The sequence below is a fragment of the Polistes dominula genome, unplaced genomic scaffold (assembly GCF_049000335.1).
Source record: "Polistes dominula isolate Pdom_NZ unplaced genomic scaffold, Pdom_raw_medaka contig_73, whole genome shotgun sequence".
NCBI classification, from domain to species: Eukaryota; Metazoa; Arthropoda; class Insecta; order Hymenoptera; family Vespidae; genus Polistes; species Polistes dominula.
The window spans coordinates 8,964,721-8,981,354 of NW_028300951.1; the positions used below are offsets into that span (position 1 = coordinate 8,964,721).

The 16,634-nt window shown below is 27.4% G+C and overlaps 2 protein-coding genes across 3 annotated transcripts; one reads left to right on the forward strand and one right to left on the reverse strand.

Moving 5' to 3' along the window:
• Nucleotides 1–1,133: 1,133 nt before the first annotated feature.
• LOC107067888 (RCC1 domain-containing protein 1) lies at nucleotides 1,134–3,391 on the forward strand. Of its 2 annotated transcripts, none has more exons than XM_015323805.2 (7): nucleotides 1,134–1,293; nucleotides 1,672–1,911; nucleotides 1,996–2,186; nucleotides 2,478–2,607; nucleotides 2,691–2,817; nucleotides 2,893–3,067; nucleotides 3,142–3,391. In XM_015323805.2, exons 1-7 carry the CDS (start codon nucleotides 1,289–1,291, stop codon nucleotides 3,327–3,329), a joined length of 1,056 nt encoding a protein of 351 aa, XP_015179291.1. In that variant the 5' UTR covers nucleotides 1,134–1,288; the 3' UTR covers nucleotides 3,330–3,391. The 2 variants fall into 2 exon arrangements, with proteins under 2 accessions (XP_015179291.1, XP_089028498.1); XM_089172372.1 differs by lacking the exon at nucleotides 1,134–1,293 and adding an exon at nucleotides 1,336–1,521.
• Nucleotides 3,374–16,010, reverse strand: LOC107067889 (uncharacterized). The gene is made up of 5 exons (XM_015323806.2): nucleotides 4,897–16,010; nucleotides 4,626–4,792; nucleotides 4,269–4,471; nucleotides 4,064–4,158; nucleotides 3,374–3,944 (listed from the first exon to the last, which is right to left on the reverse strand). The coding sequence occupies exons 1-5, from the start codon at nucleotides 5,037–5,039 to the stop codon at nucleotides 3,698–3,700; spliced, it is 855 nt and encodes a 284-aa protein (XP_015179292.1). The 5' UTR covers nucleotides 5,040–16,010; the 3' UTR covers nucleotides 3,374–3,697.
• Between the last annotated feature and the right edge of the window lie 624 nt (nucleotides 16,011–16,634).

Consider the following 16,634-nt stretch of genomic DNA (forward strand, 5'->3'; position numbering starts at 1 on the left):
TTTGACGTTTTTTTCCAATTTTCATTAGAAATCCAGATATTCTGATAGTCCTTTTGAAATTGTCCACCCGTTATAAAAGTATTAAAATTGTTTTCTCAAGTCTCAAAAATTAGAGAAATGTAACAGGAGAACATGATGATACAGGAACTAGAAGAAGTGGCATGACAAATAGTACTTTCTGTCATCACTTGGAGCGCTTATTGGTCGGTAAAAAGTTTTGAGATCCGATGGTAACTTACCGACCGTGTCAGTGATATAATCTCTGGTACCATCTCATGTAGAGATTCTTATTATGAAGTATTACCGACGGATCTAACAGTATAATAAAAGTTTTAACTGAAATATTATAAGACAAATGGAAACTTAAATTACATATTTTACTTAGTAGATAACGAAATATATTAATTCTCCCCGTAATATTTAGTAATAAATGTTGTTACTACCAGAGTATGTAGCACCGACATGGTCCGTAAGTCCTTATGGTAACCTATTAATAGTCCTATTGGTTTTTACCGACTAATGAGCGCTCCAAGTGGTAACAGCATGTACTATTCATCGTGCCACTTCTTGTTGCTCCTGTATCATCATGTTCTCCTGTTACATTTCTCTAATTTTTGAGACTCGAGAAAACAATTATAATACTTTTATAACGGGTGAACAATTTCAAAATGACTATCAGAAAATCTGGATTTCTAAAGAAAATTGAAAAAAACATAAAAATGTTAATTTGAAGGTAATGTTTAAATTCCTTTTATAGTATATATAAAAATAGTGAATGTACTGATAAGTACTTAATTAATAAATTTCCAAACAATTAGATACTCTGTATAAATTCTATGAACTTATGTTATTCTTGAGAATTTATAAAGAGAGTCTGTCATTGTTAATGCAATTATAAATTTTTTTATTAGAATTTAAATAAATTATATATTTAATTTATATATGTTAGGTAGATTATATTAGACAAATAATTATTAAGAACATTGAATTTACATTAATTCAAAGAGTTAGAAAAATTGTTTATTGTTGTTGAAATGAAAATTATTTATATATATATATAAATTAAAAAATTTATTTAACACATATGTGTATCGTAAAGGTGTGTGCGTAAATCTAACTTGTTTCCACACCAATCCTTATATCGGAAATTCTATTTCAATGCTACCAACAGTGTAAAGAATTTTATTGAAGTAAGTTGTGGTATTGAACGATTAGTTTTGTGTTGTATTATGTTGGTTAATCAGTGAACATTATAAATTATAAATAATTTCTTAAGTGCAATTGTAAAATGACGTTAGTATATTTTATTATTTGTATTAATATTGTGTATTCGTAAATGTAATTTTTAACCTCGCTCTCTAGTTCGTTTTATAGGTTATGTGTCATGTGTTTTAGTTTGTGTATATATTTTATTTGATGCAATAATCGAGTGTACATATTGTTTATTTGTTAAAATTCTTTTCTTATTATCATTTTCTAAAATGATCATTGATGCAGAATTAAAATAATTATTTATGACAGGTTGTATACTACGTACTATGTCCTTTTAAATTTCTTAAATTAATGGACTATGTAGAAGAATTTTCTTCTTAAATTTGAATTAATTTTTCCATTGACTCTTTTTCAAAATGTGATTTTATTATACTAATTATTTTTAAAAATAATTTACAGAAGTACAAGGCTTTACTATACTGGTTTCAATGCAAGCCCATTATTTAGCAACGAAGATGACACCTCTATAATATTAGATCAATTAACAGAAGTTCCTTTTCTTGGTGCTACAAATATGGAGATTAGTTGGAATTATTTTCTCCTTTGGAAAAATTTCGAGTTGTATATTACTGGAAAAGTAGGTAACGATGATGAGAAGAAACCATTGGAGTTATTACAAATTCCTAAGTCTTCTGAAAGGTAACGATAATGATTCTGTAGAAGTAAACAGTGAATAATTATATAAGTTTAAGTAGTATTAACAAATTGATTCTTTTAGTTTAGATGTAAAATCGTTAGTGCTGGAAGGGAAAGCGTAATAATTTCAACAACGAACAATGAAATCTGGCAATATCGTATTTATGAAAAATCTTGGAAGAAAGTTTCTAATTGTATTAACACCAATGAAGAATCAGAAGACGAATATCCTATCAAAATATCACAAGAAGGATGTACGGTAATTCTTACGAATTTAGGTAAAATATATTAGTGACTGCCACGTTGGTCATGGTTTTTCCTATGATGTCATGGTAGTCATCTCTATTCAGTATACTATCAGTATCATCTATACAGTATATCTCTAATTAGAATATATTTTGAGATAAAAAGTACCTCATTGAACAATTTTTACTTAATCGAAATTAAAAGATTCATTTCTATAAAATCTTGAATAATAAAAATACTACCATGGTGTCCTGAGTAAACCACATTCATGTGAATTCGATGTGGCAGTCAAAGTGTTAATAGAGGTTTATGTTTATTTTCAGGGCGTATTTTTAATATTCCTATTTTGGTAGAAATGCCAAAAAGGGTTAAATTTATAGATTTCGCTTGTGGTTTTGATCACACAATATTGTTAGCGAAAAATGGCGATGTTTATTCAATGGGTATGGGAACGTATGTATTGAATTGATCAAATTTATTATTCTAATATAATATCAATCACAATTTGAAATGTTATAAATTACAATATATCATAGTCGTGGTCAATTAGGACATGGTGATTTGGAAGACTGCGATGAGCCGCAATTAATAGAAGCACTGGCTGGTCTTAACGTAGTGCAAATATCTGCTGCGGGTTGGCACAATGCTGTTATTACAGATCAAGTAACTAATCTAATTAATAATACATAAACGATTTATAAAAGAAATCGTCGTAAAATTTTTCTTTTTACAAATTAGGGTGATCTTTATACTTGGGGATGGAATGTTAACGGAGAATTAGGTATACCAAATGGAGACACCAAAGTCGTAGCAATTCCTACGGTAATAAATTTTCAAAATGATCAAGAGGAATACATAGATGTGAATGTAAAAAAAGTACAATGTGGAAATACATTTACCATATGTATGACTGGTTCGTACGATTTAATTACGTCAATTTAATATATCCTTAATATAACTTATTTATAATTGATTTATTCGTAATAGATGACAAGTCGTTCTGGGGTTGTGGTTCTAATAAATATGGACAATTGGGACAATCACGGGAAAAAATGATGAATTCTAGCATTTTCTTTTTATTAGACATTCCGTTGGATCGTAAAAATATCATAGACTTTAAATGCCAAGAATGGGGTACGATGATATCGACAGAACAGATTTCTTCTATAAGATAATATCTTTTTATAATGTTAAATTAAAATAAAAGGAAGATAATAAATTAATGTACTATATATAATTATTATTCTTTAAATTACTTATGCGCTATATTATATAAGTAAGAATAATATATAAAATTAGCCAACAATTTATATCGTCCCACGATGAAATTCAAAAACAGCAACAGCTTCGTTCGATTCTATTAATGGTAAAATAAAATTCCGGTTGTTCGAAATGAAATCTTCGTCTGGTAAAGAATTCGGTGGTTGTGGTGGATACTCTCTTTCTGATTCCTCCTTTAAACGTTGTAACTTTTTCGTACCTTTTAGACTTTTTTTCTAAAAAATCATATTTCCTGGAACGTGTATTTTTTTTTCTTTTTTTTTTAATATAGAATATTATTTACAAAGATAAACGATGTACTTGATGTAACTTTTCTCATCTTTTTTCTATCCTGTTCTTCGATTATTTGTAAACTGTTTCGAAGTTGTATATAAAAATGTTCAATGTTTGAGTTTGCCAGTCGAACTGGACGAGGTTTTCGAAAACTAAAAGGTAAATTGTCAACCTGTATTTCAATCGGTTCCACAAATACCGCATAAATGAGAGCGTAACGTACTTCACCGGCGTACCTGTCAATAATGTTAATTAAAAAATATTTAAAGTTTCAAAGAGAGAGAGAGAGAAAAAGAAAAAAAAAGAAATATACTTCATATAAATTGCATAATTAAAATTTGAACTATATACTAACATGTCGTACGTGGATCGAATAATTACGTCTAAAAGTATTTTCATCGATTTTGTTTCTTCCTCATTTGAGTTTTTTTCTGTTAGAGTTTGCGTTTCCTAGAAAAAAAAATGAGAAAAGAATTAAAAAAAGCAAAAAATATTGTACGATAAGATAATTAAATATAATTCGTCGTTTTTAAATAAAAGTCTGAAGATTTTTTTCTTACCGATTTCAAGTCCCTTAGCGAGGATGAATCGTGTTCTTGCGATAATCTTGTCTCTTCCTCTTTCATTTCCGATTTCATCTCTGCATCACCAAACCTAATTAAATTCCAATGAGGAATCTCTTCACCTTGAACGACTTTCTCAGCAGTCTCGGTGAATATTACTTCCATTTTATTGAAGAACTTTTCGCGCGAACATTTTGCATCTAAAAAATATAATCAAACTTTTTGAACACAGACACATACATCTATATATATATATATATATATATATATATATATATATATATAGATATATATTCATAGTTGAATGAGTATAATAGATGATTTTTTAATTATTATTATTTATACTAAATTTACCTCGAATCAATTGCATTTCTCCTACTAACCAGCTGATAAAGATGCAACGTGAATAATCGTCAAAGGTGTCATTGTTTCGAATTATTTGTAGAGCTAAAATATCCAAAAACCAAAATGTCGCTAAATTTGTTTCATAATCTACGATACCAAGAAAATCTCCTAATATTCTAAAAATAAATCAAATTATTAAAATACTACACGTATTTACTTAATATTTATTTTAATATATATATATGTATATTTGCATAAAAAAATGAATTTGTAATCTTACTCGATCATACATTGAGGCTCGAAATTATCAATTTTTAATAATTTTCCAATAGTATCGTTGACAAAATTTGGTAATGTACTCATATATCTAACGGAAGAAGAGTTTGACGATCCAATGGACGAATCAGTTTCTTCATTTTGCATCGTTTTATCAATTAACGAACAAATCAAAGTTATATTCTCGATGGTTAGATGTAATAGAGAGAGAGAATAATAAAAAACAAAAGAATTAATATATTAAAAATAAAAAAAAAATAAAAACGGATACAAAGAGTGAGCAAATAGGTATCGCACTGAAAAGAAACGTCTGACTTGTTTTTTTTTTTATTCATTGATTTTATTCATTTTTTTTCCATATTTTGTTCAATATTTTCAGAAAATAACACTCCAAAGCGAAAAAACCGTATATTTTCACCAATCCCAATGTGTGTATAATATATATATATTATACTTCTCATATATAATATATATGTATATATATATATATATATATATATATTTATATATATAATGTATACTTTTATACTTTATATATAATAATATTATGTAGAGTAGCGCACACTTTAGACTGTTATGTATCGATACCTTTTATAATTTTATCGATAAATTACAAATATTGAAAAACATGAAACAGACACAGCCGGGCCTTAAACACGCGGATTTCGGTATAATGAGAGATACCGGAAATATCGTGGAAAAGGGTTCCCCTTTTGCGATGGGCCTGATTCTTCCTTGATAAGATTAATGTTTTTTTCTTTTTATTTTCACCATAAGATTGTCGAATATTGCGAATAGAAAACAAATATATATTCGAATAGAATATTATTTTTATATAATATATATAAAAAATAAAATGAATTTGATTTTTTTTTTTTGAGAAGACGTTTTACAGTCAAATCTTCTCTCATAGGTGTTAAAAAAAAAGAAAAAAAAAGAAAACAGAAAAATAATAAATTTAAAGTTAGAAGAATAAGAAGAAGAAGAAGAACCAGGCTGACTATAAGAGAGTCCAACCAATCGCATTGTCCCCATAGACTTAACTAACAACTATTGTATGATATAATCCGATAATCCGTGAGTCCTGGCACGACTGACTTTTTTTTTTTTTATTTATTTATATATTTTCACACCGAAGTCAGAAAGGCAATACGCAGTTATGAACTTACCTAGTACATTTGTAATGTGTTATTCTGTGTACGCGTATGTTTTTTTTTGTATGTGTATGTATATGTGTGTGTATAGTTGGTTGGTTTTTTGGGTGTGTGACTTTTTAAACTATTTTTTTTTTCTTATCCACTTTTGTCATTCTTTATATCTTTCTCGTACCATCTTCGTCGTTCTCTCTCTCTCTCTTTCTCTCTCTCTCTTTCTCTGTCTCTCTCATTCTCTCCTTCTTTATTTCTTTCTTTCTTTCTTTCTTTCTTTCTTTCTATCTTTCTTATTCAATATGTCCTCGCAAATATATCTTTCGTATTTTTTTTTCTTTTTGTAATTTTCTTTTTAAGCCGCTTCTCGACGTCCCCGTTTCTTTCGAGTTTACAAAAAAAAAAAAAAAACAAATCGATTTACGATTTAGTGGGAAGAAATGTTTAATACGTGGAGAGAAAGAACTGCGCGCATTGTGTGTATGTGTATGTATGTGTGTATGTGTGTGTGTACATATTTGTGTGAGAGAAAAATTATGCATGTAAGTATGTTACGTATTGTGTGTGTATGTTCTGAAAAGAAATTATTTGACAATTAACAAAAATCAAAAATCAACGGAAAACAAGAAAACAAGAAGAAAAAAATAAATAAACCAAAAATCAGACAATGATTTTACTTTTTTTTTTTTTTTTGGAAGAAAATCTTTTTGTTTTTTCACAGACGCGGCCAATGATAAGTAAAAGAAATTTTTCTTAATGAATGACGGCGATGAGAGAGGAGAACTGTTTTTTTTTTTTATGAAAAATAAAATGACAATATAAAGGAAATATGGCGACATGGGATTTGTAATGGTAAAAGCTTGAATAATTTAAACAAAATATTTTTTACATTTATAATACTTCTCTCCGAGCTACTCCTTTTTTCCTCTTTCGATCATTAATTTCTTTGTCTTTAAACAAATTGATGATCGACGATTTAAAAGTTGCTCAGAGATAACTAAAATAAAACGTAAGATGGAAATTAATATTTTCAATTGATTTTATTGAAAATAATACAACAAAAGGTCTCAATAATAATAATAATAATAATAATAATAATAATAATAATAATAATAATAATAATAATAATAATAATAATAATAATAATAATAATAATAATAATTAATAATTAATAATAATAATAATAATAATAATAATTAAAAATAATTAATAATTATAGATACGCAATGTTCTACTTGACATTTTTTAAATGATTCATATCTTAGAACGGTTTTTTTTTTTAAATAATAATATTATCATCGACATATTAATCACTGTAATAAAATAATAATAATAATAATAATAATAACCATTGAATCATATAATGTATTAATAAACAAACTTAATCGTCTAGTTTTATTCATTACTCGTTCGTCATCATCCTCGATAGTTATCAATGGATCATTTTTTTTTTCTTTATCTAGTTCATTAATAATGGATAACTAATTAATTCATTAATTAAATTACACGTTGCTTGGATATGCACATAGAGATATAAAGTCGTTTTTGGTCCCACCTATCTTCAAACATTATATTCATTACATGTATTTTTGTTTTTTGTATGTCGCGTTTTATTTGTCACTCGCTTAGATCATCATCATCATCATTATCATCGTCATCATCATCATCATCATCATCATCATCATCATCATCATCATCATCATCATCATCATCATCATCATCATCATCATCATCATCATCATCATCATCATCATCATCGCCCTGTTATTCACGTAGTAATATATCGTGGTTTTTGTAATGTCTTCTTTATTTTATTTCTTTTTTTTTCGTTTATTTTTTATTTTTTTATCTTTTTCACCTTTTCCTTTTATTTTGGATATGAGAAGAAGAGCGTGCATTCCTTATGCATATCATTTTACGAATATGATCATGTATTTTTTGGTGTGCCTTGTGTGTAATATTTTTATGTATAATATGTAATATGTGTGTATATCTCTGTGTATGTATGTGTGTGTATTATTCAATGTACGCGTGTATTTATTTGTATGGGATTATGTATATGTATAATACGTGGACTTTGTTTCGACTGTAATAATATATATATATATATATATATATATCGTTTTGTTGCGAAACTATTTTACTTGACTAACGGTAAAGCTGTCGTTCGAAAAGTTTATCGCGTATACACATTGACGAGATATAAATACCATACATCTTCGTCGTTTATCTGCAATTTTCTTTTTATTGTTACTTTTTTTTAAATATTTTTGTATATTTTCCTTTTTTTGCATCATTTTTTGCGCGTTCCTTCATACAAACGATACGTGCCAAAGTTTGAATATACATACTTACATACATACTTACATATATACATACATACATACATGGCTTGATTTACAAATAAATGTAGTTTTATTGTAACAAACATTTTACTTCTAACAACACTTATTTATCAATCAATTCATTACACACATATATATATATATATATATATGTATATATGTAAGTATGTATAGCTTTATATATATATATATATTTTTTTTTTTTAAATATATGGTATTATTATTATAATCTTATTTAATATTCCGTAAAACACGTACGATCGTTCGTGGTCCGAAAGAAGAGAAGAAAATCATAGCACGCGCGAAAGAGGCCGAAAATGGTGCGCCCCTATGAAATTTATTTATTTATTTTGGGTATCCTGTGTGTATGAATGTGAATATGTACGTGACGTCGTACACTTAACATTTTTTTGTTGTTGGTGTATTATTTATGGGTATTAAGTATATACGTGTGAGTTATGTGTGATATGTGCGTGCGTGTGTACGTGTGTGTTGTGTGTCATTGCGACTACAATTTGACGCTTTCGAATACGCGTTTTTCCTTTCTTTCTTTCTATCGTTCTTTCTTTCTTTCTTTCTTTCTTTCTTTCTTTCTTTCTTTCTTTCTTTCAATCAATCACAATCAACCTTTCTTTCTTACTTTTCTTACAACTGGCATTATTTCATTCCACATTATGTAATAATAATTACACCTTAAATTTATATTTTAAATAACATTATTCTCACTATTTAATCGTCTCGCTCTTATAGGAAATTTGTTAATGTAATTTGATTTTTTCCCCATTAACATAACAATGTTATTTTTTAAAAACGACACTATCGAAGATATTTAGTTAATACATTAACGAATTTCCGATACCAACGAGAATTTTCATTATCAATTCTTTCTTCTTCTTCTTCTTATTCATTTTTATTTTTTATTTTTTTTTTTATTTTATACAGCCAATCGAGATAATATAATTTTTTTTTCTTTCTTTTTTTTTTTTACTTTAGAGATCGTTTTTGTACCGATCTAATTATGTAATTGCACATCTAATTTGTGTAATTTTAATTCTTTTTTTTTATCTTTCCGCCTATCTTTTTACTCTCACTCTCTCTCTTTTTCTCTCTCTTTCTCTCTCACTCTCTCGCTCTCTCCCTCTTTCGATAAGGCTACAAGTTAGACAAGTTTTCGCTTTACAATTTATTTTTTTTTCTCGCAAGAATACTGGTCTATATCAGTCTCATTTTGTTCGTTCAGTTTGGTCGTGTCTCTCCTCTTTTTTTTTATATCTCGTTTTGTTTTTCCCATTTTATTCTTTCGCCATTTATTTTTTTTTTTGTATTCGTGAATTTTTTTGTCAATATTTTTTATAAACGTATCATCATCAACGATCTCGACCTATATATCTTTCTTGATCTTTTTTTTATTATTTTATATATAGATATACATAAACACACATATATATATATATATATATATATATATATATATATATACATGTACAAAGATAATAAATTTTTTCGCGAAATATTCAATGTGGTTTTTTTTGCGAAAGATCGCGAAAAAGGGCATTTTTTTTTTATAAAAAAAAGAGAAAGCGTAAGATAACAATAATCGAGAACTCGTTTTTTTTTTTACTATAACGACGACGACGACGACCAAACTCCGCTTATAAATGTTTTTAAATGCCAGTTGTATGCTATTTCGGAGACGACAATGTTTTTTACAAGAAGAAACGTGCGTTTTCTGTCCGATTTATTAAATATTATTATTATTATTTTTTCTTTTTGTTTTTGTTCAATTTATCTCTCAGAGAATAAAAAAGGAAAAAAAGAAAAAAGAAAGACAAGGACATAAATTGCAAATTCGAGCTGACATTACATACATATATATTATCAGTAATAATAATAATAATTATTATTTTTTTTTATAACAAAATGATCGACGCTTAAAACGCACGTTTCTTCGTTTCGTCTCGTATCGTACGAGTGTCTTTCGATAAAAGTAACCCCCAATCGATTCACGAATGAAACTCGAGGGATTACTTTTTTTTTTCCTTAACGATTAATATTAATTATTAATCGTACATATATCGCATTTATTTTCTTTTTTCTTTATTTATTTTTTTTTTCATTTATCATTTTTCATTCGAAAGAAGAAAATACGATCTCGTTCGTTCTCTAACCAATGGTTTTTATTATCGATCAATCGCATCGAATCGTTATATAACATATTTCAAATAGTTTAATAACCTCACAACCATTTTGACAACAATGAAACTTCAACAAAAAGAGTGTCCCTCTATTATGACAAAAATCTGTAAAAAATTGCGTCACCGATTGCGAGCCGATTCCTGTCTCTAATTGTAAATAAGCACGTTCTTTATTTTATTTTTATTTTATTTTATTTTATTTTATTTTATTTTATTTTATTTTACTTAATTATTATCCTCTTCTTACATAATAAATCCTTATTTTCTTTTTTTATATTTTTTTTTCTCTATTCTTTGATCGTGGACGCTGGTGTGGTTTGTATCCACGCGCGCGATTTCGAAAGCGCGATCGATCTTCTATCGATCTATCGATCTTCGGAAGCGGAATCAAACTCGCCGGTCGACGTATTATATATCACATGTTTCGAAGCAACGAACCACGTTCCAAGATCATTATTATTATTTTTTTTTTATTTATTTATTTATTTTCGTTGCTGCCATTCTTTCTCGAGTCCTTTTTTCAAAATGACTCTTATCTTTCACACAAACTTTCTGTCGCATTCACGTATATCCATTCACCATACACAAATACGTTCGTTTTATCTATTAATCTATCGTCTTTCTTTCTCACTCATTCATTCTCACACATTTTCTTTCTTTCTTTCTTTCTTTCTTTCTTTTCAGCGCATTTCATGTTACAGCCCTTGTTTTTTCTTCATCGAAAATTTTCGAGCATCGAACGATTTGAAAATTCATTTTTATTTCTTTCTCTCTCTCTTTCTTTCTTTCTTTTTTTCTTTGTATTTTTTTTTTTCAAGAAACAACCATCTTTTTTGATCATATTCGTTTTTAACACATTTTGATTTTCATTCGTTCGTATGCTCAAACATTTTCGTTTCGATCGCGTTTTCATCGCACCGCGTTTTTATTTTATTTTATTTCTTTTTTTTTTTCGCAATTATCGATCCGCCGCGACAATTTGGATCATTTAAGTAAAAGTTGTTTTTATTTATTTATTTATTTTTTTTTTCAACAGAATTAATTAACGTTATTAATTAATCGTATTTTTTCTATATAAAAAAAAAATAAAAACGAAAAGAAAATAATAAAAGAACCATATTTCTTAGTCGTATTATCGATTTACAATTACTTCTTACATAGATCGTACCCTATACAAACTCGTATTCTCGCTTGCTTTTAAGCATGCGTATTAAATATCCTGTATGTATATATTTTATATATGTGTGTGTCTTGTATGTGAGTGTATTTGTGTGTGTATATTTTTATTTAAAGTGTATACACGCTGCTAAATGTTTGGCAAATTTTGCCACTATTTTCTTTCATTCATTCATTTGTTGTTCAATTATGTGTGTTCGGCAAAGAAAGCTTTTTTTTCGCTGGTGAATATGAAAATCTTCGAAAATCTCTCGCGCGAACGCTTGATATTTTTTTTTCTTTTGGTTTTTTTTTTTATTTATATAGAACGTATATGTATGTATGTCGCGTGTAAATACATATTTACTTTTTAAAGTTAAAAATGGGGGTTTTTTTTTATGTGTGGGATGTTTTAATATCGTGGAATAGAAAAGGACATGCGCGAGTGTACATGTAAGTAGTATGTGTATTATTATTATTATTATTATTTGCACGTACGTTTTAGCCAAAAATGATTTTGTTTCTTTTTCTTGTTCTTTTTCTTTTTCTTTTTCGAAGATATTTGATCGATTTCGAAGTAAACGATAAACGTGTATCCGAAAATTGTGCGCGTATGAAACGCACCTTTCAAAAGGGAAGGGAGAAGGATTAGTGGGTGGAGGAGGAGGAAGAGGAGGAGGAGGAGGAGGTTCGAACGGGAAAGTCTTTATTATTTAATTTTAATTCCCTATTATCCTTTCTTTTGCTTTCTTATGTTTGCCGCGTCTCTTACGAATTCCTTCTTTTTTTTTTTGTTTTATCCCCGTATTTGTTTATTTTTTTTTCCTTTATGCGGGGATTTTTCTCTAATAAACGATAATTCATAATGATATTTAAACTGTAAAATCCATATGGAATATAAAAAATATTCTCTCGACGGCTCTACCTTAGATATACGAAAAACACATTGAGTTGAAACTTTTGTATACTTGTTTGTTGGTACGTGTGTGTATTAATTAGTGTACGTAATAAACATGTATTGTAAATGTGTGTATGTTTCTTTTCCGTGTTACATGAAAGCATGTATGTATTTATGTATGTATATTATATATATATGTGTGGACGCGTGTGTATTTTTTGTATTTATTGTTTGCGTGTAGTTGTGTGTGTGTGTGTGTTGCATACGAGTGTATTTTTAAGGATTCGTCTCCAGCGATATATTTCCGTGGTGGCGAGCACGTTCAACGTTCCCTTTAGAGAACTTTCCTAGAGATCGTCAAACGAGGAAGGGGTTTTGTTTTTTTTTTGTTTTTTAAGCTCGAAACATTCGTACGAATAAAATTTAACATATCGAAATTCCTCAATGGAAATATACAAACAACGAGATAAATGAATTGAGGAGACAAATTAATCTAAATCGTTGGTGTTTAATAATAATAATAATAATATTCAAAACTAGTTATTATAAAAACGAAGAAAACGATGAAAAACTATTACACATGTTCGAATCAACAACCATCAATCATCTTCCTCTATAATCGAATTTCATTCGGGAATACTTTGAAGGACAAAATTCGAACATTCATTTTATTTGCGACGAATATTGGTCTAGCGATAAAACATATATTATTGATCCCCTCGTCGATCAATCATCATATTACTAATTGCTAATATAATTCATTACAAGTTAATCAGCCTGCCTCTCGAACAAAAAAATTATACACTTTATTATTTTTTATTTTTTATTTGTTTAATCCCTATATAATAATTCATGTATTTTTAATATTACAATGAACAAATTTTATTTTCCTCCTATCCCACAACGACGAAGAAAAGAGCAACTCTGTTGTTCGAGATGTTTAATCCTTGAGAAAAAGAGAGAAAAGGAGGAGGACAAAGAACACAAAAAATTGGATCAACGTAATTTCAACCTTTTTTTTTCTCATTAATTTGTCTCTCTCTCTCTCTCTTACTTTTTTTTCATTTTCTCTCTTTTCCTCTAGCATGATATCTCGAAGAAAAAAAAAGGAAATTTTTTTGTTCCATTCAATTCATTGCTCTCTTCTCTCTTTCTTCTTCATCCCTTATTTCTTTTATTGTTGTTGTTGTGTTTCACTCGAGCAAAGAAAAAAAAAAATTACAAATAAGTGGATATAACCTTCGAGGAGAGAATAAGGGTGAGGATGTGTGCGAGGGCGAGGAAGAGGAGGAGGACAACGACGACGACGACGACGTTGAAAAATCGGCGCGGCGCCACTTTTAATTCTCGCGGATTTATTTTCGTTACCTAAAGTTAATGTTTTTTTTTTTTTTTATTTTTATTTTTTTTAATGTTACGGAGAGTGTGTGACGTGTACGCCTAACGCGATATTTACAAACTTCGATTTCTTATTTTTTTTTTCTTTTCCCTATTCTCGAGGATCATCCCATCAATCTTTTTTTTTTTATTATTCTTAATTTCCCCCTCACTTGGATGCTCTTCTTGCATTTCGACCAATCATCACATTCTTTTTTCTCATTCCATTCTTACTCCTTTTATTTTTTTTTTTTTTTTATAGTTGACGAGCGACGATTCGTTTTTGCATAAATAATTGAGATTTGTATGATGAAAATCATCACTTTTCTTCTTTTTTTTTTTTTCTTTTTATAGCGTGTTATTATCGTTTATATCCAAATTCGTCATAAAACGTAGCCTAAAACTATTATAAATATATTGAATTAATTTTAAAAAGAACGTACGATCCCTTTTTTTCTTCTTCTTGAATGTTATAAGTAAAAAAAAAAAAACGTAAAATGTTTTCTTGGAATGGACGACCAGTCTTTATAAACTTTAAAACTCGGCTTTGATTATTCCTTTCTTCGTTGTGCAAATGGAATGATGGATTTATTAAACGGAATGAAAAAACAGTTTCACGAAAACGAAGAAAGAAAACATTCAATTGCACGAAACAATTAATTACATTGTTTCAAATCCGAAGATTTTGTTGGTTGTTAATATGCACAAATGAAACTACATCTCAATTTGTTTTGTAATACGTTTTACTAACACTTAATGATACTTCCTTACGAAAACATGAATCATTTTTATTTTTTATACACTTATGTTAACCCGAAATAATTTCCAAAATAATATTAGAATAATTTTACCGGTGCTTCTCTCTCTCTCTCTCTCTCTCTCTTCTGTGCTTCCTTTCATATTCATTTTTTTAATATATGCATACATAAACATTGCGAACACGTAATAACGCTTTAAAAATCATAATAGTAATAATAATAATAATATTATAATAACAATATAATTAATAATAATAGTCTAATAATAATAATAATGATAATAATAAAGTTATAAAAGTAAAAACTTCAACTTAACAACATCTGCAGTAATAATATAATAATAATAATAATAATATAGTAATAATAATAATAAAATTTGCACACATCAATTATCGATAATCGTAGTAAATAACTATAGAACTCGATTAATGAACTTATTTATCGTTAACAAATATATTTACATTTGCGTATGCATGATTATACAATATATTAAAATATATCAAAATGAACATTACTTATCCTCGTTTATTTCTTTTTATCGCAAAATGTGAATTCTTCTCTTTTTTTTTTTTTATGTTACGTAGGAAGCATCATTCCCATCATTTTTACTATAATAAACGGATTCGATTATTTTTCACAAATGGAATGATTTCAATGTTAATAAATAGGAACGCTATCGTTAAATGAAAGATTTTCTTTTTATTTTTTTTTTTTTTTAGAGAAATTTTAGCTCCGTAAGGAAACTATTTCTTTCAGTGAATATTATAAAATGTAAAAAGCAAAAGTAGAAAAAAAGGAAGAAAGAAAGAAAGGATCGTACATTAAAAAACAAAAACAAAATTATTTACAAGTACGGCTACATAAAACTCATTCGTTAGTTTCATGTTTTGATACAACAATTATCATCATTCAATATAAATTCGTATCGTTGCATGATACGACCCTTCGTGTAAGGGTTAATTGTACAACAAAAGGGTTAAAACGATTATTAACACGTATCTATATAAATCAAAATCGTCGCTCGTAACTAATTCTCTTTTACCATCCTTTTTCCCTCCCAACTAACATTGTCTTTAAGAGCATATAAAAAGTCGTGTGGCACATTGACGGTTGGAATGTTATTTTGTTTCATTAAATTTATTTAATAAGAACCATAATAATTAATAATATTAGTAATATAGTACTTTTGTCGTGTTATTTAATGATATATTTTTTTTTCTTTAATGTATGTTTATATAATAATAATAATAATAATTAATATAATAATATAATAATATAATAATAATAATAATAATAATAATAATAATAATAATAATAATAATAATAATAATAATAATAATAATAATATAATATTAATAAAAATAATAATAATAATAATAATAATAATAATAATAATAATAAAAATATAATAATAATATAATAAAAATAAAAATAATAATATTAATAATATTAATATTAATAATATTTATAATAAAAATAATAATAATAATAATATAATAATAATATAATAATTAATAATCATTGTAATCATAATTAATTATAATTATAATATATATATATATACCTTTCTTGTGTTTATTATAGTAGTTTGTTTAATCCTCTTTCCTCACTGTACTTTAATATATTTCTATATATATTTCTATATATATATATATATATCGATTTTTGTTTGCTTAAAATGCTTCATCTGTGCTGACTGCGGGTTTTGATTTGAAGGGGGGCCTATGTCCGAAATATCGAGAGCATGTGTGCGAGCCTTTTTTAAAAGAAGACCGAGGACATCGTACGAACACTCTCAACAAAAAATCGGCACGGATCCTTTGCATTGCATTGCATTGCTCTTCGTGGCAACTGCGTTTCGCATTA

What these genes read in the sequence shown, in the direction of transcription:
- LOC107067888 (XM_015323805.2), top strand. An exon ending in GGTAATTCTTACGAATTTAG is followed by an intron (nt 2,187 to 2,477) that starts GTAAAATATATT and finishes GTTTATTTTCAG; the next exon opens with GGCGTATTTTTAATATTCCT. An exon ending in TATTCAATGGGTATGGGAAC is followed by an intron (nt 2,608 to 2,690) that starts GTATGTATTGAA and finishes AATATATCATAG; the next exon opens with TCGTGGTCAATTAGGACATG.
- LOC107067889 (XM_015323806.2), bottom strand. Translation starts at nt 5,039, where the DNA reads ATGCAAAATGAAGAAACTGATTCGTCCATTGGATCGTCAAACTCTTCT. An exon ending in AGAAATGCAATTGATTCGAG is followed by an intron (nt 4,472 to 4,625) that starts GTAAATTTAGTA and finishes TATATTTTTTAG; the next exon opens with ATGCAAAATGTTCGCGCGAA. An exon ending in ATTCGATCCACGTACGACAT is followed by an intron (nt 3,945 to 4,063) that starts GTTAGTATATAG and finishes CATTATTGACAG; the next exon opens with GTACGCCGGTGAAGTACGTT.